This window comes from Equus asinus, chromosome 14 (genome assembly GCF_041296235.1).
Source record: "Equus asinus isolate D_3611 breed Donkey chromosome 14, EquAss-T2T_v2, whole genome shotgun sequence".
Taxonomy (NCBI): Eukaryota; Metazoa; Chordata; class Mammalia; order Perissodactyla; family Equidae; genus Equus; species Equus asinus.
In genome coordinates this window covers 3,480,670-3,506,075 of record NC_091803.1, presented here as the reverse complement: position 1 = coordinate 3,506,075, position 25,406 = coordinate 3,480,670, and the positions used below count along the sequence as shown (strand labels likewise).

At 53.7% G+C, this 25,406-nt stretch overlaps 1 protein-coding gene across 3 annotated transcripts in view; it reads right to left on the bottom strand.

Moving 5' to 3' along the window:
- SDK1 (sidekick cell adhesion molecule 1) overlaps positions 1 to 25,406 on the bottom strand; it is an 865,901-nt gene that overhangs the window by 86,240 nt on the left and 754,255 nt on the right. For all 3 annotated transcript variants that reach the window (XM_070484134.1, XM_070484135.1, XM_070484136.1), the window contains 5 exons: positions 23,449 to 23,564; positions 21,638 to 21,827; positions 19,474 to 19,572; positions 6,083 to 6,277; positions 3,375 to 3,576 (listed from right to left, as the gene is read on the bottom strand). In XM_070484134.1, coding sequence (XP_070340235.1) covers positions 3,375 to 3,576; positions 6,083 to 6,277; positions 19,474 to 19,572; positions 21,638 to 21,827; positions 23,449 to 23,564 — 802 coding nt within the window. The remainder of the gene's footprint in view (positions 1 to 3,374; positions 3,577 to 6,082; positions 6,278 to 19,473; positions 19,573 to 21,637; positions 21,828 to 23,448; positions 23,565 to 25,406) is intronic.

The following is a 25,406-nucleotide window of genomic DNA, read 5'->3' as shown; positions in this document are numbered from 1 at the left end:
TGGCCCATTAGGAAATTGACAACAGTCTCTCCCACACCAAATTAAACTGTCCGTCCTGAAACATGGACTTCTCCTTTCCAACAGGAAGTCCCAAGCACGCAATCCGTCTGTCTGGTTTCAGGAGGCTCCATGACAGAAAAGGCAATCGGATGTTATTTTTCTCCTTTCTTTCAGATGGTTACACAAAGGGGTGAAGTTATTTATATCCACGAGAACATTCTAATTAAGCTAAGCACCTAGTGCTATAGAATGTGGGTTATTAAGTAAGCTGGGCACACCCGGCCACACTCGCCGAGGCTCAGGGGTGCCAGGAGAATTCCAGGGCTCAGGGGCAAGGCCTCTGCAGCAGGAGTGCTTTCCTCTGGGGCTGAGAGCTCCCTCCTGGCTCCCACGGCTGTGCTTCAAAGGGGAAGTGGAATGCTGGCAGCAAGCTGGGAGGACCGGGTCTGACTATTTTGGATGGCCTTATTCGTTGGCTGCCAGTTCCCCGCTGTCAGTACTGAGGCAAATCTTGGACTCAGAGCTGAAAGGAAAACAGGATCGCCCCTCTGGCCTCGTCTTTCACAGACAAGAAATCTGAGGCTTAGCATGCTTACGTGATGGACTTCTCCAAGGCCATGTGGCCACTACGGGGTAGACGGATTGCCGAGAGCTTGGTGCTCGTAAGATGACACATTGTTTTTTCAGTACGTAGCAGGCCTCGTAAATTAGCTGTGTGATAGTGTGTCCATGAAGCTCTGAGCTACAGGCCCAGGGAGCGTCAGAACTACAAAGAATCCAAGGGGTTCTCTCTTCCACTCAGAGAGGAGGAGGCACAGCGTGCTCATTGCTTAAGACGTCTCTGCCTCAACTTCCTCACCTGCAAAACGGGAATAATAGGAAGTCTGGTCTGTGCCTCCACACGGCTGTATGGACACCGTACGGAGGGACAAGGGAAACTGTTTAGAAAATGACAGAAGGCTGTGCAGTGCTGAGGTGGAAATGGTAATGATAATGGCACTGATAATAACGACAGTAAAGAAGACGAGGCAGACGTTTCAGCCATCCAGACGCTGCTTCACCAGGCTACTATGGAAAACACCTCAGAGGTGACCACCAAAACCGACACCATTCCAGTCCCATTTTCCCGCCACAAGGAGCACAATTACAGTGGTAGGAACCCTAACTAGTTTCTAAACTCCAACCTACCAACAGACATATCTGAACAAATGTCGTCCCCATCAAGTAGCAGGCCAGGCAGTGACTCCAGTTCTGCTGGAAATGATACTCGTGCTTGGGGCCCATTTATCCTCCATTTTGGGACAGAGCCGAGAGCTATGTGGATCATGTGACTGAAGGGGTCACTGTGCAGAGGTCTAGCACTGGGGGTCCCAGAGAGCTGGAGCTATACGCCGATGAGCTGCCCTTCTTCTCGGCTTATAACCTGCTCCGAAGGCCATCTCCAAGGGGGCACCAGGTCTGTGAGTGAAAACAGAGATGCTGGGAGATCTGCGTGACCTGCTTGGTGCCGCTCATGGACGTCCAGTTAGGATACACGCTCAGCACACAGGCGCGCCTCCTGGGTGGGACGTGCAGGGCAACAATGACGATATTATACCAATGGCTGCCACTGCCACAGGGCCTGGTGCTGCGAGGTGCCTTATATTACCTCCAAACCATGCGACAACATGAAAGGCACGTGACGAGGAAATGTCCAGGAACGCTCAAGTTGGCTGCCGCCATCACCCAAACGGTGAGCGGCAGAAAGCAGACCTGAACCTGGATAGTTCTGGCTCTAAAATCTTCCCGTGATGCCAAGTGCCAACCATACCCCACCGTGTGCATCACGCTTCACGTCCTTCATGTGCTTGGTCCTCAAACCAGGGAGGGGGGTCCCTCTTCTCTTTAAACCCCGCTGTTGTCACATCTAGGAGATAGTGACAGAGCCATACTCCAACCCCAGCCCCTGACTCCAAAGCTTGAACTGTGCCTCTGGGGGTCCCTGAGGATCGAGGCTGCCCCAGGAGCCCCCCGGTCTGCTTCTTTCCCCGTGCGTGGTTTCAGCAGAATGCCGGAGCTGAGCGGGGTGGCCTTGCCAGTGAGGAGGGTCGGGACACTCCCGGGAGGTTCCATGCATGCTCCTGGCTGGCTGGGCTGGGGGCTACAGGCAAGCTACTGATGTCTGACGCTCGTTTTCCATCCACAGAATGGGGACGATGGTCTCTCCGTCGCTGGCCCATCAAGGAGAGTCAATGGAGATTCAATGAGCTAGTATGTGTGGCGTTTCCTAGCCCAGTGCCTGGCATGGTAGGTGCTAAATACGTGGAGTTTGAGTCTAAAAGATGAGAGGAACCTCGGCCAGCCTGGGAGACCGTGGCCTCAGCCTCCTGTTCTCCTACAAGGTCAGCGAGGGCTCTAGAACCCGCCCCAGAGACAGTGGGACTCAGTGCTGAGCAGCCCCTGCCCACGCCCCAGAGCGGGAGCTTAGCGGGAAGTGACTAAACTCAGGGCCGGACAAGAAGCGCGGTGCAGATGCCAGGCGGGTCTCCCCAGGCAGGCCTGCAGCCTCACAGACCGGGGCTTCCATGGGCTGGGCCGAGCAGTGCAGCCTGGGGCTGGTGGAGAGGGCGGAGGACCTGGGGTCACTTCTCAGGCCCACCATCTAGCTCACTAGGTCTGTGTGGCCCTGGCGGCTCTCTCACCCACCTCAGCCTCAGTCCCCCTCCCAGCCCTAAGGAGGGGTGGGACTGTGAAAGGACCGAACGAGATCGTGCCTGCAGAGCTTGGCTGCGACCATCAGCACTCCCCTGCCCCCTCAGACCCAGCAGTTTACTGAACAACTGAATAAATGGTGGGTTGTCCTCCTGTTCTGTGGGGTCACCCCCCTTTCCCTATCAGACATCACTAACGAACCCCAGCGCTGAGGTGGAATCTGTCTGCCTTGCTGAGTTGGAGAGCGAGCACAAAGAGAAGGGCCCACTCTCCCGGCCCTGTGACATCGGCAGCTGGGACCACCCTGTCCCCACATCTCTCCCCTCCCCAGCATCTGCCTCTCAGAGATGTCCCCACTTCCAGGCTCACCATCTCCATCATCTGTGCCTCGTCAATTCCAGAGGCCTTGGGTGTGCAAATCAGCTGGGCAGGGCATGCTCGGAAGGACCGACCCAGGGAAGAGGCTCGGGTGGGCCTGGGGAAGTGGGTTGCAGGAATCCTGGGTCCCTGGTACAGGGCGTGTCAATTAGAAGAAGAGACATGAGCTCTCAGTGGTGTATCTTCTCGGACCACACAGACTCCCTACTCTGTGGGCAGGAGCCAGGTGGGGAGGGCTGGGACTGGCACCCGAAGGAGCAGGGCCCCCATTCCCCAGTGGAGGGTCCTTCTGCCTCTCTCAGTACCTTTCGACCTCACAGGCTGTGGCCTCGTGGCTGATGGACGAGGAGTAGGTCTGCCACTCTCCCCTGGGCAGCTCTCGCACCTGCACAGTGAAGTACCGGATCGGGGAGGCCCCGTCGCTGCCTGGGACCCACTGGAGCCGGAGACTGCGAGCTGTCACTTCTGCCTGGGGCACCAGGAGCTCTCTGGGGGGCGCCGGTCTCTCTGCAACCAAACGAGAGGACAGACCAGGGACATGTGAGAAGCTGCTCTTCCAGGAAAGGCGCCAGGGGAACGGACCGTGGTGCACTGTGCCCAGGAGTGCTGCGGCACGGATTGGAGAATCTGGCTCCACCGGGATGTGCGGCTCTCCCACAGCTGCCTTTGCACAGGCCCTAGCTTGCATCGGACTGGAGATCCCTGCTTGTTCCCAGAATGCTCCACCCTCAGAGCAGAGATAGACAGACAGACAGAGGGGAACAGCACATGCTCCTCGGCCCACCGTGCCATTGAGTGCAGGCATCTCTGAGTGACAGTGGCTCTCCTGCACACCCCCTGGGGGCCTGCTCTCTTTCTTTCTGATTCTGGGCTCAGTGCATCTTTGACACCCTGAGCCTGAGGCCTCGAGCTCAGCCCTCCTTGGGCGAGAGCGCCCGGCCATCCCTGCCGGCTCTGGGCCCGTGGCTGTCGGGTTGGGGAGGCATGGCCGGGCCAGCTTCTGAGTACACAGCCCATTCCATCGCTGTGCCTCCTCAGGCCATCGATTTCGATAGAGAAACTCCAGAGGGGGAGGAATAATTGTTTAATTGTTTATCATGAAGATGATTGATTCTGATTAAAATGTGTGGCTTGTAATAAAGCGCCGATTGACTGGCGGCCCCGCGGTGCCGGGCCTCTGAGGAGCCCTTCGATCTCACTCCTCGGTGCTCCTCTCCTTAGGCACGTGCTTTGGCTGCAGCATTTCTCCTCGCCCCCAGCAATGGTCCCGCGTCCCCTCTCCTGCCTCAAAGGCCCCCTTCTGGACATCGTGGCGAGTGGCAAAGCTCTCCTGAGCTCCCCTTTCTGGAGCCACAAGGACTGACCATCTGCGGGCCCTGGTGGGAATCTCCTAAACACTATGGGCCTGAGGAGCAGGTGGTGCAGGTGGTACGGGGGCATGGGGTGGGGCACAGGGTGGTGTGGGGGTATGGGGTGGGATGGAGGGGGCGTGGGGGGGCGTGACCCCATCCCCATTAGCAGCAGGATGCCTCCTAAAAGGCGTTCCCGCTAATACCTCCACCCAGATCTTTAAGTCAGGCAAACCCATCTCTTTCCCTCTACTTCAGAAAGTGCTGGAGATTCCTAAGGGGTTGCATCAACTCTGTGCAGGAAGGCAGGGGCCGAGGCCAGCTGCTCTGGGCCTGTGGGAAGAAGGCAGGCCCTGGCAGCTCCCCAACACAAAGCACCGGGCTGACCACGTTCCTCGAAGATGGTCAGATCGGCAGTGAGAGCTCAGCACAGCCAGTCTCCTTTCCTCCCACCTTCTAGATGAAGATTGGACCTTTGAAGGGTTTTTCAAGCACTCTGGGTTCAACTCACAGCTCCCTCACATTGTCTACTATCCATCTTGTCACAAAGTATCACGAAGGCAGCAATGGCCCAGCTCACATTCTGAGCTGTGCCCGCTCTGCCCCCAGGGCAGCTCTGATGTAATACTGACAGCAAGTGGCACACACTCTTGGGCGTCCCAGCACTGCTCTGAGGGCTTCACACAAATGCTGCAGGTCAGTACCAGGGCACAGAGAAGGGAAGGGCTTTGCCTGAGGTCACATGGCTCCAGCACCTGGGCACCTGCTGACTCTTGGAAGAGAAGTGTGACAGACCATCTGCTCCCGGAGGTTCCTGCCAGCTGTGCCTGAAGCTCCTTCCAGTCACCCTTTCCCCAGGATCTCTGGGTCTGGCCATGACTCAGAACCTGGAGCTGGAGCCAGAGCTGCGTACGTCAGAGGCGCTGCGCAGTGGCCCTGGAGGAAGGAGCCCGCAGAGGCAGATTCCAGAGTGAGGCTGAGGACGTGCCTCGGAGCCCGCAGCAGAGTTCTGTGGGGGAGTGGGCCGTGGGGTCTGCCGAGAGCATCCACATCCCAGCCCACAGCGGGGTGCTCCGGGCATGTGACACCCCCTATCTGGGCCTCAGCTTCCTCTCCCGCAGGTCGGGGCTCACACCACACTCCTCCCCAGGCTTTCGTGAGGATCAACCAAGACAATGCTCATCCGGGACCCACTCAGTGCTCGGAGCAGAGGGCTGACCACACAGACAGTTCCTTCTAGGACTGCCAGGTGGAAAACATCTTCACTGAGCGCCTGCTCAACTGGGGTTGTGGTTTTGAGCATCAGAGACCAGGCGCCTGCCTTGGGGGAGCTTGCGCTCAAACATGATGACTCTATGCAACCCTGGACCAGTTACACAACCTCTCTGAACTGCGTCTCTATGTTTAAACCTGGACAATCATGCCTCGGTGAGAGCAGGGGCATGTGGTAAACGCTGGGCTATGCAGGCATGCTATGGTAGCACGCCCAGCTCCAGGTCTGGCTCAGTGGGTGCTTCATAAACCCGCACTTCCCACAGCCACCCGCCGCGCAGACCACTGGGCCTGAGCGAGGAGGCTGCATGCCTTCCATGTCCCTGGTTCCCATTCGAGCCTGTCCCCCTCCCCCTACTGGCCGTGAGCGGGACCGGGGCCTCAGGTCTCACCTCTCTTCTCAGTGGTGATGACGGTGGCCTCCAGCGGCTCCCCCCAGCCCTGCCTCGTCTTGGCCGACAGCCGGAAGATGTACGCAGACTCTGGGGCCAGCTCGGTGGCCGTGAACTGCCGCACCGTGGCGCCGACCTCCACTGTGGTGAACGTGTTGGGGCTGCTGCTGGCCAGGCGGTAGGCAATCTGGTAGCCTGTGGGCGGGGCACGGAGGGCCACTCGGTCAGCATTCCTACACTCTCTCGGGCAACCCCCTCCTGCCACCCTGTAATCACTCCTGCCCTGGGAACCCCGACAGCCCTCTGCTTCTTTGCTGTCTCCCTCCTCACCCGGCACTTCTCACTAGGTCTTAGACATCGTGCCCCTGGAGAGGGAAGTCAAGCCCATGGTGATGAGCGGAGGGCCTCAGAGAGCCGGTCCCCCATCACACTTGTCCCCTCTCCATCCTTCACAGGAACAAGATGTGAAAATGATCTCATCTTCCCTGTGGCCATGGCACGCCGAGAGAACGCCACAGGGTCCAGCGGGTGTTTCTGATGGGGCAGTGCAGAGTGCTCATCACTCTTTCTGCCCCTCCTCCACGCCCACCTGCACCTCCTTCCCCTTGCCTGGGCCCAGGGCAGTGCCTCCCGCTGGGAAGTTCTCAAAAGTGCCCTTCTCCAACCGCATGGCCTGCTGCAGGCGGCATGGCGGTGGAGTGCCAGTTGGCTCTCACATCTCTTATCCTTCCTCTCTTTCGTCTGCCCCGCCTGCCGCGGATCTCCAGCTTCCAGGGCAGAGCTGATGCACGGCGCACATCCATTTCCTCCTGTCGCCCCGTGTTCCTGCCCCTCCTCTGCTCCCACCCCCCCTGGAGGCCCCACCGTGGTGGCTCTGAACTGGGGGCTCCACTTTAAACAATCTTTCTCCCACCAAGGGAGTGGGAGGGTGCTCATTAATCAGTTGAGGGAGGGCCCGCGCTCAGAACATCTCTCAAAGCTCCTTGATTACCAAGGGCTTGGGGTGGATCCAACCTCTCCAAGCAGGCCACACCACAGCCCCTCCCCGCTCCAAAGAGGCAGGGCCAGCATGCAGACCTAGCCTGGATGCAGCACGCACAGCATCCTTTCGGGCCCACAGACAATCGTGGTCCAGCCGCATTCCCGCTGATTGAAACCAGACGTGGCGGGTGCTGCGACATCCACAAACACTAATGACAGCCAAACGGATCAAGTTCAACAAGGGACTCGTGGGGACCCGGCCAGCAGAGCTGAATGCTGTCCTCCTGGGGCTGGGACGGCCACTTACAGAAATGAAGCCACGGTGACCGGGCCTCGGTAATCCAACCCAGCTTGCCTGCCCACCCTCGGTCTTTTCGACTCTGCTCCTGGTCTTGCTTCTCCCATGTCCTTTGGCTCCACCGGGACCAAGCTTACTAGCATCTTCCCAGCTCCGGCACACTGTCACTGTCCAACTACGCAAGGAGCCTCTCCCCGCCCACCCCATGGGAGGCCAGGAAGACGATTCCATGGGGCCAGACGTAGAGTGCACCCTAGCCCCTCACCACTGCCTGTCACTATCATCACATGGACTGGGGGATGGCATGCCCTGCCCTGGCCACAATGATGGCCATTTCTAGGCCCAGGTGTCTGCAGGACCCTGAACTCGGGCCCCTGACTGGCCGTCACAGCTGCTGCTCTGCCTCTGCTGGTCTCTTCTCCCCACCATGGTGACTGGCTATCCCTGGGCTTCCCGGATGTGGCCCAGTTGGCCTTGGGCCATTCACTGTCCTTCCCCATTCACTGACCAATGACTGGCAGCCCAGAGATGCCCGGCCAGCCCTCTTCCTGGACCTTCCCTCCCACCTTTCTCTCCCTGCCTAGTCGCAGGGGGACAGTCTGGAGTTCAGGTGCAAAGGCAACCCAACCCCGACCCTTCTGAGACCCCTGGACACCTAGCATCCTGAGAATGAGGACAACCTAGTCACTGCAGCCACCGCAGTGGAGCTCTTCCTGCTGAACTCCCAATAGTCCTTAGCCCTCCGAGCCCTCACAATGAATGGTCCCATCAGGTACTCTGTGCATCCTCATTCTGCCACAAAGCACTCGAGGTAAGTAGGCTGCCTGAGGTCACACAGGAAGTAGCCAGCAGAGCCGGGACTGGAGCTCTGAGTCTGTCTGGCTCCAAAGTCTTCACTTTCCACCGAATCATACTGTCCCTGTGAAGAGAAAACATCCACCCCCATCTTCCAGGAGAGGGAGAGCCCCCTTGCTAGGTCCTGGTTACTCTGGACCATGTGTCCCTGGATGCCTACCAGGTAGGAGCATATTTCCCAAGGGGAAGCAGAGTGCTGGGCCTGACAATCACACACTTCAGAGGCGCAAATACTGGGCTGCAGTGCAGGCTCTCCAAAGGCTTTGCTCTGTGACTGTGAACAGGTGATGTGGCCTCTCTGGTCTCAGTGTGTTAGACTCTGTGACGGGGCAGAACAACAGGAAATGCCTCACTGGCGGGCTGCTGGTGGATCGAGGGAGGTGATGGCAGTAAGGACCGGGCACAGGCAGAGCACTCATGCAAGGTCACTCTGGGTTGTAATATTATTACAAATTAATAACCAGGGCCAGTTCTCCACTCTCTACAGCCACAGGATGCTGCCTCCCCTGCAGTCTTCCGCCTGGTGTTCCGGCTGTCTCTCCATCCCGACCACATGCAGAATTTCATCCCGAGGGCCTCACCCAGGCATGACGCTGGGCTGGTTCCACAGATGCCTGAGGGCTGGTAGCTCCGCCCCCACAGGCAGCACAGGGACGTGAAACAGACAGAGGCAGGTCCAGCTCCCACCAGGCCGCTTAGGAGCTGGGGACAGACACTTCACCCCAGGAGGGACCCCCCAGCTCTGTCAGGCCCGGTCTTGTTCGATGAGTATGGTGCGTGCTCTGCATGGAGCCGGCACAGAGCAGGTGCTGCATGAGAGCAGCTCCTCCTTGACGTGTGTGTCACCCAACACCCTCCGCTTCCTGGGGGGCCGGGGGACTCCTCCAATTCCAGCGTCTCTGGCTGGCTGCCTGCTGACTGCGAACAGCAGCTCTTCTCATGGAATTAATATTCGTCTTGGAAAACTTCTGGGCTTAAGCTGCCTTGTTTTTTAAAAAAAGGCATTAAAATGTTACATTAAAATGTTTTATTATTACTTCTGGAATTGTGTTATATTCACATGGCTCAGAAATAGTACCCAAGTGTCAGATAAATAGTGTCATTGCGCCCTGCCCCATGCCGCATGGACCCCTCTGTCCGGGCAGGCATGGTTGCCGGTTTCTTTCTTGTGTATCTTTCAGGCAAGAACTAAGACTACGGAAATGTAAGAGTGTTTATGAAGGCGCACTCTTCTTTTATGCCCACAGTAGCACCTCATGCATCCTGTCCTGGCTTTGCTTTCCTTGTTAACATCTCTGTGGTCGCACTGCTCTGTCAGATGTCTGCTTCCCCTTCTGATCCTTCGAAGGTTTATCATCTGTTTTTGGCTCTTCTAGTGCTTAACCGTGAGAGTGACAGTTCATGCGGTCCACTCAATCTCCTCATTCTGCGGACGGCGTCTATCGACTCCTCACTGTGAGCGATGGGGAAACCAGCATGCTTCCCCTCCTCCTGCCTCCGCCTCCTCCGTCACACAGCTTTGATTAGGTCTATTATTTCTTTTATTTCTCTCTGAGTATGTGCCTTTATATTTTTAAATACTTTCATAACTCTGTTTTCTGATTTATTAATTCTGAACTATATCTTTTGACATCCACGGATATGAAGTTAGGCGAACCAATGTTCTTACATCGCCTGTAACCTCCTCAATATATGTTCCTCCGGCCTTACAAATCACATTATTATCTTGATGCTGTCGGCACTTGGAGCGGGACCACGGGTGAATAGCGATGTCCGCTCTCAGCAGATGCCCACTTTCGGCACACAGGAGAGATCACAGCTTGGGTGGAGGCCGGCCTCTCTCCCAGGGCAGCGTCATCCGCGTGGGAATGTGGTTCATATACAGAGGCTGACGCTGGCCTCATATAAGACCGGGCTCAGCCAGGGGCCTGGGTAATGACCCCTGACCTCCACCTGACCACTGGAAGAAAGCCAGTCTGTGCCCAGTACAAAAAGCAGCTGACCAATGTCATTGTCATATGCATATTCCTAAACTAAAGAGAGAAACTAAGGAAAGATATTTCACAAAGACAAACCGAGCTTTATAATCAAGCACAAAGCCTACACTGGCAGACATGGACATTACCAATAAGAAGAACATGATCAAATAGACTATTTTAAAGCCCTCAAGAGTGATGCGTGATCCAGCAGAAGTGAGCTCAGCCATCCGAAGAACTAGTGGTAAAGGGAGGAGAGTCCTCCCCAAAGAAGCTGAATTCACTCTGCATTAGAACAGACTCTTGTATGTGTCTGGGACTCGGGCCTCTGCACACACTGAACTTCCGGATAGCACGAAGCTGAGCAGGGTTCTCCTCACAGCGCGAGGAAGCACGCCCGTACCTAGGACAGCGACGGGAGGCAGAACTCCCAGCTCCATCACGCTCTCCAAGCACCAGTGAGCCCCAGAGCCCGGCCCTGCCAGGCAGTGGACGTGGGCCTTCCCAGGCCTCCTGACGCAGCCAGCCTGAGTTCCCGTCATTCCTTCCTTCGTATTTTGGAGTCGCGTGTGTGTAGCTAAGGCTCCTCACTAATTCAACCACCTTTCACCTAACACGTCTGAATTCACGAGGAATCACACACTTTCGGGAACAGGACACAATTACAGATGTGCTGTCCTTGTCGCTCCATCTTTATCGTGTTTCTTCTCCGCCCAGATTATTCTGCTGCTAGAGTTAACAAGCCTGCAATGAAGTCAAGACTTTGCTCAAAGGCACATCTTTGTAATCGCACAGTTGGGGGATTAAATGGGAACTGGTCTTGCCTTGTGAGTCATCTCTGCTCGCCTTGCTGGCTCGGGTCCACTTTCTCTCAGCGGCTCCACCTCTTCCCTCCCATCCTCCCCGGCGCACAACCCCGAGGGACCTTGACGTTGTCCACGCCTCGCCCCATGCAGGCTTCCTTCATGTGGCTCCGTGTTCACTCCTCTTCCTCTCTCAGAGGGCCCGACCACATAGCAGGATGTCAGGGGCCCCTGGGTCCTAACCCAGCCTAGTCTTTACTCACATGGGCAAGTCCCAACCCCAGTACGGCTCTCGGCCTCTCCTCTCCAGCTTTGGATAGCGGAACAGTTAGCCCCACTAATGGCCCCTCTGTAGTCAGGCTCGTACACCTGTCACATTTAGGCCTACGACAGTCCACAAGGCACGTATTAATGTTTCCGTTTTACACCTGAGGATGGGGTGGGGCGGGGGGCACACAGTAATCCGAGGACAGAGTTGGGGTCTGTTGGCATTGGAGTCCCAATGCTTCCCCAGAGGCCCTGATGTTTCCATCGCTCGTTCCTGCTCTACTAACACAATAGGGTTCGGACAATTTGAAGAGAAGAGAGACAAAATAGCAAACAGCTTGGCTGCTCAACAGGATGTTTTCAAGGTGATCGAGAAAGAGTGGAAGAAATCGCAAAGCATTTAGAAACTGCGAGAGGCTCATCGTGGTGCCAGGGGCCCGGCTTAAGCGCAGTAGTGAAGCAGAAGCTCCGTGGGTGACGGACGGTTCATCTGGAGAGGGCGTGATCTTTCAGAAAGTGGCTGTCCAGCAGAGCCCTGGGGTACCGCGTCAGGAAGGCGGTCAGGCGAGCTGGGCTCACGTGCCCTGTCTCAGGGCCTGGAGCCACAGCTGCGGATCTGAGAGGACAGACATGCTGCGAGCAGCAGGCTGGCTCGCCCACCGCAGTGCAAGCAGCCCTTGGCTGAGCCGCACGCCAGAGCACTCTGCTGTCTGAAACAGCCAGGACATCAAGGGAGGGTAACTGTGCCAGGACAGGAAGTGACACCAGGACAAGGACACCCTGAATGTCATGTTTTATGGGCCCGTCATGGGTCTCTGTTGGATAAACTAGCCAGGAGACGAGCACTGAGCTGGCTACACGGGGCAGGCATGTGGAGGGGCTGGGGGCTCCGCCCCACACGAGGTACCTTGTATTCTACGGGTATTCCTGCCTGCATCCTGAGGGTCCGGCTCCAAGATGGCCCAGAGTCAACGGCTGATTTGGGAGGTGACTCAGGAACAGAAGAGAGGGGTCGGGAAGTGGGCCAGGAAGGGAAGGAGCTGACAGAAGGGAGCTATGAAGTGGAGAGCCCTCTGGGCACTGGAGGCTCCGCCGCACTGGGAGCTCTGGAGAAGGTGGGTGGAGGGGGCTGCAGCGTTGCTCCACCGACTCCCAGGAGTTGTGGGCGAGGGCTGCTGGTGGGGGGCAGCTCCCTCAAATGCCTGGCCAGCTGCAGAGAGCCCTCGGGCACAGCCACAGAGGCTGGCCCCTTGGAAGCTGTAGAGAGGGCTGTGGGGGTGGCGAGTACTGGGCTCCATGAGTGGACACCACACATGGCATCGACGACAAGGCGACCTTACTGCTCAGCCATCACCGTTACCGTCTCAGGGATTTTTCTTGGTCATCATTTTTCTATGCATATGAATTTGAAACAAAACTGATTTTACTCTAAACACGGGTTTTTCATCCTGCTATCTTCTCACCACGTATCAAAAGCATTTTTTTTCCTTCAGAAACAATGAGTTTGAATGACTGTGTGACATTCCCTGGTGTGCACCTGCCACGACTCAGTGGAACAGGGGCTGCTTGCAGCAGGAGCAGCCCGGATTCCTCTGACCTTTAGCTCCTGCCACTGTAACATGGAGACCGTGATATCCACTTGGTGCAGCCTCGGTGATGACTGTGAGATAATGTATGTAAATTGCAAAGCACAATGCCATTTGAGCCTAATTGCAGGAAATCTGGGTTATTATTTCTACCTCTGATCCAGTTCCCACACTGAGCCACTGGGAGAAAACCCCTCAGCCTGGAGGTTATATTTGTACCTTCCTATTTGCTCTAAAATAAGCGTAATATTCTCTAGTCCTCATTCTGTGGTCTGTTGAGCATAAAGATTAATACTTATATCTTGCCTTGACATGTTTTTAAAATGTCCTAGACTCAACGGACAATAGAACAGAGCCTTTTTCTTGACATGAATGGCAAAAAGCAGCAGCTGAGTACTAGTTCTTGCATTTTTAGAGAATAATGATGGACGGTGTTGAGAGATAAGAGCGCTTCGGTGGAAAAGGCTAGTTATGTAGTTACGGTTACAGCAAGATCAGAAACATCAGCGTGTCGAATTTCAGCAATGCAAGGTCAGAAGACCGTGGTGTGTGTTACGGAGGAATGGACGCGCAGCATCAATAGTGGGCGTAAAATGTGGCCCGAGAGAAGCCCGCTTTTTAAGATTGTGGGTGAATTATGATCATACAGGCATTCAAGGGGCAAGGCCTAGTACTGGCAACACCGATCCAAAGCGAAGATTCAAACTGTGGAGTAAGAGCGGTTTCTGAACACGCCCAGAAGATGCAGGACAGGCTGTGCACCTGGAAAATCAGAACTGAAAAAGGGTGTGCACTGCAAACACCAGACAAGTTCCAGAACCATCCACCATGAGACACAAAAACGAGATTCTAAGTCTGTAGACTGGAGGCCTTTGGTGGGAGGGGGTCCCAGCGCCTCGGTCAGCTGGGTGGACTGCAGACTGACGCCCAGAGCCATTTTGGAGGGTTGTGTGCAGACGCTGTCGGGCATGCAAGCCTTTGATGGACCGTGTGCTTCCTGAGCAAACAGGGGCTTCCGTCTGAGAGCTGCCTGTCTGGTAACATGCCAGGGGGGCCCTGATGCTCAGGTTCCCGAAGCAAAGGCCGCTAGTGGGGCACAGTGCTGCTGACCCCTTGTGGCCACTGTTGGTGGGCATGCCTGGCGACAAGCCCCCCCAACACCGATGAATTGTTCAGAGAACCTACAGCAGTTGATTTGCCCTGGGAGGCCGGCGCCAGCCCAGCCCAGATGCTGGGTGGCTTGTTGGTTTTATAGCTTATCCATTTGAGGGCTGGGAACAGAGAAGTGCAACAGTGGATGAAAACGATGCATCTGCAAACACGGATTCTAGTCACTTGAGCTCCTCATTCTCAGCAGAGTTCTTGCAAGGCCTTTTGTAATAAGCTAAAGGTAAATGTTAGGCCCTCAGGAGGCAGGAAGATTTCCACCCTGGCAGAGGTGGGGGAGCCCCGCGAGGGTGCGAGGAGCACATGAGTCACTTTCGCTCAACAGCATTTACTGAGTGGTGGCGAATGAGGGAGGGACGCGGTACCCAGGTGGCTCCCACCGCATCCCCCAAAGGAAGGCTCGAAATGCTAAAAGCTCTCCATAGTAAAATATTTACGCAAATAAGCAAGTGTTTTTCCCTCCAGGAGCCTGCCGGTGTCTCATGCTGTTAATCTCTTTTGGAAATGCAAGAACATGTTTTGATATAGATTACAAAAGCATGGGCTGCTGAGGTGTTTATGTACTCAGAGGCCGCGCTGCCCGTGCGGGAACATTGATTCAAGGTCTCCGGATGTAGAGTGAGTTTTGCAAAAGGATGTTTTCCTTTCTCCCCCGTGAACACCAATCCGAATCTTTAGAAATTGTTTTCCCATCTCTCCTACAGCATCTACAATTTGGTGTGCTAGCTGTAACAATATCCAGGTGACAGGTTACCCAGACAACATTTGTTACAATTACGACTAAATGCCACTACAACAAAAGAGGCTCAGATGCGATGTTTTCTGCCTTCGAGGCAGACACGGCGCTGTCTTATCTAGCATCTGTTTTGCCGTGGTCGGAAGGCTCAGGGTATTTAAATGCCATCCTCTCCTTACCTAGGTTCCTGTGATTTTCACTGGCCCCCACGGATACAGATCAAAATCCAAACCTCTCAAGGTACCTTAGGAGCATCCTATACCCTGCCCCTAGACTGCCTTTCTAGGTTCTCTCCGTCTCTCGTCAGCATGAAGCCTCTGGTCCAGCAACCAGGGTGATGAAGAATAAATCCACGCAACACACCGTTGGTGAATACGAGGTAAATGCTGACGCTGTGCTCAGCGTCTCGCTGAAACAGAAGCCCTGAACCCAGCCCCGGACTCTGAAGGGCCTCCAGCGCCCTCTGTCCAAGAGAAATGATGAATATCCCATAACCATGGCATCCAAGCTGATGTTCATCGAGCACTTCCTATGTGGCGGGCGCTGTGCTAAGTTCCTTAGGCACAATTCATTTAACCCTACGAGGGAGGTGCGGATGTTATTCCCCTTTGAGGGATGGGGAAACTGAGGCACAGAACCCGGGCAGTGTGGCTGCTGTGTCCGCAGGCTTGCCCACTCTGCCATTCGGCCTGTCTGTAACGCAGTGTCTAAACACAGAGAGAATACAAGAGGCCACAGTGACGCATGCCATATAAGCTGTGCCCACCATAATTGCCTGGGGCTTCAGAGGAAGCTTCTCGAAAACAGCTGGTTGCGTCAGATCCTGAGAGAGGTGAGGCCAAGTGGCTGTTCTGCCTTTTCTCTCTGTGTCTTACCCTCTGTAACTTGAAGAGGCCAAACCTTGAGCCAACCCTCCCGCATGCCACAATCCCGCCATGATGTCCCTTGTGGACACGGTGCCCGATAGTAACTGCCGACTGGATTTCACACTACGGCTCTCCACGTCCAGGGTGGGGAGGGAGGGTGAAGAACGGGGGGAAACACGGCGGCCCTGTTAGGGGGCCTGGGGGATCTTTACATCCCAGCCCAGGAAGCCTGTCTGAGTACGGCGGCAACTACATGATCCACAACGAAAAAGACAGACGGAGTTGATGACGTAAAAACGTAGCGTTTACGTGACAGTCACTATAACCAAAACTAAAAGGGAAAACTTTTGCAACATATATGACAGTTAATATTCTTAATGATTATAATCGTCAATATTTGTGGAGCTAAAGGTCCTTACCCCGTGTCATGGCACCAAACGGGGTCAGGGTGCTCAGTCACTTGGTACGTATGATGCTGCCAAAGTGTAAAGAGCACTTAGGAATCGGCAAGGAAAGGATGGATCCCCAAGAGAAAGATGGTCAAGGGCATGTGACGGCTGAGTTGTGTCCCCCGAATTCATATGCTGAAGTCCTAACCCCGAGGATGTCCGAATGTGAAACTATTGGGGACAGGGTCTTTAAGGAGGTAGTGAAGGAGGTCACGTGGGTGGGCCCAGTGCAACATGACTGGCGTCCTCAGAAGAAGAGGAGATGAGGACACAGACGCACACAGAGGCAACCTCCAGTCTCAGCTCAGGGTGTACTCCTGTCCACATTTTTACACTTTCGCTACTTGTGTACCCATCAATGATAGAGAGTAATGTCTGCAGAGTTTTTTAAACGCACAGAAACATTCTCATACTGCAACGTGCTTTTTTTCACTCACCAGATGTTTGTGAGATTCACTCACGTTGATACGTATAGATCTCGTTCACTATTTTAATCGCTCCAGGGTTTCCTGCCCTGTGAATAAGCCTACAATTTACCTTTTTGCTGCTTTATTGACAGACATTTAGATTGCTTCCAGTTCTTTCTTTCTCCTGCTACTTAAAGCGCTTCTGCAATGACTATCCTTGTGCATTTCTGCTTGGCACATGTGTGGGAATTTCTCTAGGGTGTAAGACCAAGAAGGGGAGAGCTGCTGGGACATCAAGAGTGGACACGTCACCTTTCCTAGATAGTGTCAGACTGTTCCCCAGAGCGGCTGTCCCAGCACACATTCCTCTCGAGAGCATCTGAGAACGCTGTTTCTCCACGTCCTCATCTCCACTGGGTATTACCAGACTTTCCACGCTTCTAAATCTGATGAATGTGAGACGGTATTTCACTGTGGCCTGAATTCCATAAGCACTTTTATAATCAGGAAAACAAACGTTAGAGACCCCCTTAAAAGTAAGTGACAAGATTTTACAACGAGCTCTTGGTCTCGTTTGGACAGAGAGACACGCTGTGATGGGGGCCCAGGGGCTGGGGAAGCACAGAGGAGAGCACCCAACCCAGGTAGTGATGGACGTGGAGGGAGCCTTAGGTAGAGATGACATCTCACAGGATTCTCGAAGGACGAAGAGAGGCTTGGGAAGGGGGTCTTTCCTGGCAAAGGACCAGGCAAGTACCACCGCCTAGTGCTGGTGAGGTCAGAAGTCCCCCTGTCTGCAAGGAGGACCTTGGATGAGTGGTTCTAAGTCCCGGCATCAGAATCACAGGGCAGGTCTGTCCACAGCAAGAGAGAAACACACGCGAGATGCTCTTTCCTCCTACGCATCTCCCTGCAGTCCTACTGTCAGAACTGATTCTTATCAGCCGAGGACGGCTACACTGAGGGCACAGAGATGACCATAGAGTCAGGACCTGCCCCGAGTATTGACAGAGGTGGCGGTGGGAGCCCGGGGCTGCAAGGCCAGGCCGGGGAGGGCTCCTTCCTCAGCAGCCCGAGGAGCCCCTGCTTCTTCACAGAGAACACCATGCTTGCAAACTCCTGGGCCCGTAAGCGACAGGTCAGGATTCCACGTTTATGCTCTAAAAACATTTCCCGTGTCACAGGATGGTGGGGACATCCATGGGCAATCAGATGTAGCCCTGTGTGTTCCAGAACAGGCTGCAGCCTGGGCGCTGCTGTGAGGGCAGACCCTGCCTGTGTGTGGGCTCCAGCAACCCTTTTGTGAGGCCATCTGCTCTGCAGGCCACTTCCCTCCCTTGGGGCTGGAGCTCAGGGTGCAGGGCCAGAGACACGCTGGCCCGCACCTCTTGGCTGGCCAGGATCTGAAATGCACACATTCACAGAGGTTTCTACAGCTGCTCGTCGTGAGTTTAGCAGCAAGAACCTGCAGCTCCTAATTAGAAATGCTGTACTCAAAGCAAAACACTTCTGTCTAGCAACCCCGAGAATCGCAGACAGGAAGAGGCCAGTGGAGGAGGGCCACGGCCAGCCGTCCTGCGGAGATGACAGGGGAGTGCCCCAGGCCCCATCTTAACGAGGCAGCACTCGACAGACAAATATTTGCCTTTCTGCTGGCCCTTCTCATGGCTGCCGGTCACCATCCAAAAGACAAATCCCATCATGTCACTCTGCTGCTCAGCCTCATCGGTGACTCCCTGCCGCCCTCAGCACAGATTTTCAAAGTTCTTTTTTTTTTTTTTTTTTTAATGAACTGAAATCCTTTTTCAAACCAAATCTTAGAATCCTAACATCAAGAGCAAGTGAAGTGGTGGATTTCACTAGCTATTTGTAAGCTCAGATTTATAATCTTACAGTAAATCACTAGGACAGCAGCTAACAGAGCTGGGGCTCTTCTGTGGGCTAGGAATGGGTAGATGCCTCATCTGAGTGCTGATCTGGGTCTGGAGAAATAGACCAGGCCTGGGACCCTGGCCCTGAGATGCCAAGTTTGAACAGCCCGGGCCTGTGGGCCACTTTCTCCATGGCACAGCAGAGATTCCGGGCTGGGCCCAGGCCAGCCCAGCCCAGCCACATCGCCACTCTTAGGTCTGTCTACACTCCCACAGGCAAAAGGCCTTCTGTTCTGGCTGAGCGGATGCTCTCTTCCCTTCCTCCAAGGCTTTGGAAGCCACTTATTCATAAGATGTAGCCTGAAAACAGCCTTCCACTCCCCAAGCCCCCGTCACCCAGGAGGAGCCGCTCGCGGGACCTTTGTTGAAACACCATCACATTACCCAGCCCCCTGTATTATTACTGTCTTCCCCGCACAGCGCCAGGAGCATCTCAAGAAGGGCGCATCTCATTCACGCCTCGCTTCCCACTCGCCCAGGATGCCCGGTGTACAGAAAGCCCTGAACTGATGATTTCTTAAAATAAAATTTACTGCCTTTGGGGAACGAGGAAAAATTAAGGCGTTTCATCAACGTTATCAGAGTTGCCCCTCTGAATGAAAAGTGAAAAGTAAACAATAACCCTGGGACCTAAGGCACACAACTCACTCTGGAAACTTCTCAAAAGGATTAGGTGAAAGCTCGGCAGCCAAAGAAAGATGTTTCCAGAAACTTGGGAGCAGAGCCCAGGTCTATAACTTCTGTGAAAAACTAGCCTGTTGTTTTCCAAACACACGTCAAAACAGCCCGCTTATTTCAGAGCCGAAGGGAAGTATTGCTGCAAACCGTGAACAAATGGAAGAAATCCTGGGTTAACGAAATGTAAATTTCGGTCTGTGAGGAGACCTCAGAGCACAGCTCACAGTTCGCCCCAGGAGAGGGGTCTGCCGTCCCTCAGTCCAGAAAAGGCTGCTGGAGACAGGAGGGGTTTTTTTTTAACTTCTTAGACATCTAATAAAAAGAGACGAAATCAATCTAATTGTCATTTCTCTCTGAGCTGTGAACTCTTTCCCCACGGCCGTGCCCTTACCCAGAATGATGCCGTTGGGCTCCTCCGGGGGCTGCCACACGATCCGCACCGATGTGAGCCTCACTTCTGGGAACACGAGCCTCACCGGCGGGCCTGGCGCTGAAGGAAAAGAAAGGCAACCCGTGTGTGATCCAGGCAGCGCTGGGATGTTGTTTGGTCGAATGACAAAGTTATGTAGGATTCTGTGGGCAAGCCAAGCACAGTCACTGCCATTCACGGGTGAAACACTTGAAGTTTTAGGCAAATGCCTTTTGGCATCTAATTGGCTCTGTGTGGCTCCCTAAAGATGCTGAGAAAACACCTTATTTTGAATCCAGCTCATCCGCTTTCCAGGTTTCGAAAGCAGCGCCCGTAAACTCGGCTGGGCGTGCTGTGAGCCTAAGTCACGTGGAGCTGGTGGGCCAGCGGCTAAATGGCATAGCAGAGTGTACATCAAGTTGAGAGTAAAGACTTTGCCAGTCTGAGCTGATCCCTTTGCTGGGCTTGACATCTGCAAAGCAGGTGTTAGATAAAGAAGACAGCCTAAGGTCCCTCCCAACTCTAAATGGAGGTTACAATTATTGATGAAATAATGTGTATAATCAATGATTTTTCTCTTCCGCACACTACCCCTCGCCTGCATTGTCCTAGAAAATTAAGAGTTGATGTTCACAAATGCGTATAATAATTCTCCTGTGTGGTACAGTGCATCAATAATTTAAAAAGCAGTTATGTCTTGTGGCACTGCTGAATAATAAGGTCATTGCCCTCGTAAAATGTATTTACTTAAATGGATAGGTAAGTGTGTGGCCAGTATCAGGACTTCTTGCCGGAAGTTAATAACTGATTGATTCCCAGGCAAGAGGCAATGGGCATGGAACAGTCAATGCAAAAATAAAATAATGTGTGTTACAGTCATTCCACGATTCTGCCTCCAGCTATTAAGCTGAGAACAGTATTTTAAATTTTAAACGTGTATCATGACCTCTGTGTTTGGGTAAAATAAATCTAGGAAGGAGGCCACAGGACCACACGCCAGGACCAATTCGCACAAACTCTGATGTCAGTCTGACGTGGCGCCGATCCCTGGCGCCATCCCCAAGGGTGATGGTTTGGATCACACTGAAATGAGGGGGAGGAAAAACGTGTTCGCATTAGGGCTGTGAAAGAGGAAGAAATATCATTCCGTGAGTTGCCAGCCTACACTTAGGAAGGCACAGTTAGAACTGAGGAACAGTTTCTACAATGCCCCTTTCACGTTTCCTTTGTGTGCCCCGGGACACACTCCAGCTGCACACAGTTTGCAAAAAAATAACCTGCAGGTCACATTCTCCATCTTGGATCCCCACCTGCCCTGAGATTCCGTGTTTGGGGAAAGACCAACAGAACAGTTCGCGGGCTTTGTCCTCTCATCGAGGGGAGTAAAACAGAGAGAAAGTTCCAACTCAGCGCTCGGAGTCCGTTTGGGGCTAATTTAGTTACGTCAGGAAAGATGCTTATGAAAATCTACGGTGGTTTCCCTTCTGTCAGATGCTTCTGGTCCCTGGGGTGGTTTTTTGGGGGAAGATCAGTATTTTTCCCCCTGCCATATTCGCTATAGTCTGTCTAATAACGGAAATGTGAAAGAGCTAACCTTTAAGGGTTTGACATCTGCAAAGTGGAGAAACATATTTACTGATGATTTAGACGTCCATAAAAACAAAGCCACCAAGCTATACTTGTTATTCAGGGCTGGAAGCCCAGGATCCGGGCTCCCTGGGAGCCTGAGCCCACCACACTCTATAGCGGAACTTCTAATTATCTCTTATTACACAAACGACGAGAGCGGGAGGTAACTGAGGCGCACAGGTCGGGCTGGATTTCTTAGCAGACACCACCGAGAGGAGCAGCCTGATGGTCTATGGCCCCAGCCTGCCTGGCCTTTATGGTGTTGCCTATGGCAGAGTCATGATGGAAATTCTGCATAGGTGCATAATTAGGCTGTAAAAATTCACTCCAGGCTGAAATTGGCCATATAAACGCTCAGTGACTGAAAAACAATTTTGTTTTGTTTTCTTCAACTGAAAAAAGAAAAAAAAAAAAAAAAAAAGGAGTGTGAAAATTAAGTTGAAAATGACAACCATCCCCATTGTTCGGATTGTTAAAGCAAGCCTGGGGGACAGCGGGGCACCAACCGCAGGCGTACCGTCATCCTTGGTCCGCTCGAGGATGAGGGGCGAGCTGGGCACGCCGTTCCCGATGCGGGTGAAGGCCAGCACCTGGAGCTCGTACAGCACAAACTTCCGCAGACCTGCCAGGAGCGCCGACTGCGTGTGGTTCCCTCGCACGACGTGACTTCTGGGCTCGGGATCCAGATCTTTGGCCCGGAACAGAATCTGGAGCATTAACACACACGCATGGTGGTCAGGGGTATGCAGTGTGCTAGGAGGGGGCCTCAGCGGGCACTGGGGGCTCACAACCACAAGGCAAGAACCAGCCAGGTGTGTTCTCCCCCACAGAGGGGAGAGTGGAAAAGCCACTTTCCACAGTATGGAAAGCCTGTGGATCTAATTTCTATACGCTGGCATTTGTGGGCAGGATGGCAATGAGGCAATTATACCCCACAGTGGAAGGGGAGCTGGAGTCATGACCCAGCCAATGAGTTGGCTGCCTGGCTGTAATTTGCAAGATCTGAGATACCCAAAGGCAGCCGTGCCAACCACAGCCACTGAAACGAGGGCTCAATTATGAACGCAGAGACATTCTGCTTCCTACAAAAGGAGCCAGCAGCCCTCTCCGTTTCCCAGCTTATAGGGAAATTGGATTCCTGCCTCGGAAGAGCTGCTGATCTCTTCCTGAACCTGAGGCTCCGGGCCCCCTGGGCTATCTGCTGCTGCCCACGCTGCAGGCACAGCCATACTAAGATGCTCTCCTCCCCGGCCTCGCCTATTCCTCCTTATTTCCTGAGTCCTCACTCAAAGCTCACCCTCCCTGAACTGGTCCCTAAGGCCAGTGACCCTGAAGGCTGGGGAAGAAGGAGGTCATCAGCGAGGAGGTTGGAAGTAGCAGAGCAAGTATTTTTCTCCAGGACCCAGGTATGTGGTGGCCTTTTGGTCACTGAACCCGCTCAGTGGGATCACCATGTCTAATGGGATCATCATGTCTAATGGGATCAGCATGTCCAGTGGGATCACCATGTCTAGTGGGATTGCCATGTCTAATGGGCTCGCCATGTCTAGTGGGATCGCCATGTCTGATGGAGCCAGAAGGGAGCCTTTAGAATGCCCAGGGGAGGAGAGACATGAGAACAGGTGGGGAAAGCAGAGACTAGGGATCTAAATTAAGGAAAGCACAGAGGAGACAGGCTGCAAATCCGTGTGGCAGCACAGAAGACAAGTGTGGCCTTGCTGGCCGGTGCCAGGAACGTTCGTTCTGCTGCCTGGGGGAGGTGAGCTGAGGACCAGAAGGAGGAGAAAGACTCATCACCCAAGTGATGGAACAAAAACAGAAGCAGGTTTTTAAGGGTCTGGGCAAATGCACATAAGACTAAACCCAGAAACGGCTCCTGGAGAAGCTGGGAGGTGGTCAACCCTTGCTATTGATGGCACTGCCTAGGTCTGAGCAGGGTGGTGATGACACACGGACAGATGTGCATGCACTTATCTAACAACGTTTAGCACCTAGCATGAGCAAGGCACGCTTTATAAAGTACCCCACCTCATTCTCACATCCCCCCTCTGAGCTCACTACCATTATGACTCCCACTGACCAGCGAGGAAACAGGCTCAGAGTGGAAGCAGCTGGCTACCGTTCGTGCCTTGTTTTGGCCTCTGTGAGAGGTTCTACCAACGCCTAGTCCTCAGACTACAGTGAGGCTTAGATGAGACAACTGATGGGAAAAGCATGAGACAGGCCAGTGGATAGGTCTGGAAGAAAATACAAGCTCATTGGTTTGGGGGAGTGACATGAGGTGGCACTGTCACAGCTCAAGCAAAGGAAGGTTGCCCTAGCACATACTTTGTAGCCCAGGATGAGCCCGTTCTGGTCCTGCTCAGGTACCGAAGCCCACGTCAGCAAAATCTGGGTCGAGCTGACGGCCTCCGCTGACACGTTTTCCGGGGCGGCCGAAGGAACTGCAGAGAACGAGTCAAATAGATTTAAGTGAGTTAAACAGACAGGCACCCAAGTCTAGAGGCTCCTACAATAGAGGTCCAATTTTTAGCCAAATAATCAAGTCGTCCTTGAGACAGCGGTGTGTTCTGAGCACTTTGTTGTGATCAGATTAAAGTGCAGGGGTATAACAGAAATGTAAATCTCCTTAATATTAGCAACAAATTCCACAAATCCTGGGTATTGAGGAGCTCAGTTTCACCTGAGTCCACCCAGCGAGGAAATGGTTTCCTCCGTCTGGGTTTATATGAACTTGTGGGAACCGCAGACTGTTCTCTCAGGTGGGAAGTCCGCATCGTCGGACTCCAGTTCACTGACATCTCTAAATGTGGGATTGGTGAGGGGCCGGGCGGGCTGGAGAGGCGGCGACGTGAGGTCCACACGAGGGGGAGGGAAGGGTTACTGTATGCTCCCGACGTGCACCCCCCTGTGCTCAGCGTCTTCAGATCCACAGTCGCATTTAATCCCCACGATAACCCAATGAGGTAGCTATGACTACCCTGTTCTACAGATGGGGAAACTAAGGCTGGAGGAAAGTGCATACGTTCCATTTAAATGAACACTTCTTTTACAATGAGATGGGCCTATGGAGGCAAGCGGTGCGATTCTTGACCCACGTGCCCTTAACGTAATGTTTTTATTCTCTTCTGTTGACTTAGGTCACTGAACTAATTTGTCTTGATACGTTTGCAAAGGTTCAGATGTAACGTGTATAAAGACAACGGTCAAACTTCAAAAGCAAGGACTTTATATTCTAGATAATCTCAATTTGCTTCGAGAATTTTCTCGTGGACCCATTTAAACTTTAAACATCACTCAGACGGGGAATGGTGGACCTGGAGAGGCCCCCGGCAAAGTGAGGGCCGCACCCCTCAAGGACAGGCACCCAGGAAAGCGCAGCCCTCAGCCGCGGTCTGATCACACCACCCTGCAGAGCCATCACGGTCGAAAGCCAGGCGAACACCTCAAGTTTCTAGCCTTTCACAAGTATGTAACCCGTGATAGGACTCAGCACCTCATTCAACCCTCAAGATGACCTGCAGATGAGGGGACGGAGGCTCTGAGAGGTCACGTGGCCTGCCCTCGGTTACCACTAAGTGGCAAAATCGCCACTTGACGCCGGGAGGTCTTGAGGCTCACACAGGGAAGTGAGAAGCTCGCAGGCTCTGGATAAGACCAGACTCAGAGAATCTTGAGCTGTGTGACCTGGGGGAGCTGCTCGGCCCCTCTGTGCCTCGGCCGTCCCATCTGTGAAATGCTTAGGTCCAGCCCACCCATGTTCCAAGCCCATCTTCTCTCCCCCATCCTGGGGCCCAGCACTCGGCTTTGCAATTAGCAGGTGATCAATAGCTATTTGTTCTGATGAAAGTGAAATGATGGGACTCTCACCACCCTCCCTGTGGGAAGAGGATGGAATGAAATGCTGTGAAGGGCCCGGCATATGGGAGTGCAGTCCCCTTTCTCCCTGGCAGGCCTACCACGGCTCTATGAACAGTGAGATGCATGAATGCACTTCTGAAACAGTACACCCACCGGGGGCTTTCTCCCCTCTATCCACAGACCCACTGGTTCACCCATTCATAAGGACTTCCTCCTTGTAGCAAAGAGACTGTGAAGGTAGCTGTTGGTCAGTTTGTCTGAATATAGAAAGTGGCGTCGGTTTGCACAGTGACACTGCTCTCCAAAAATCCATAGATTTTCTACACCAAAGTGATCTGGTCTTTGTTATGGGTTGAATTGCGTCTCCCTCAAAAGTCACATGTTGGAGTCCTCATCCCCGATACTTCAGAACGTGACCTTATTTG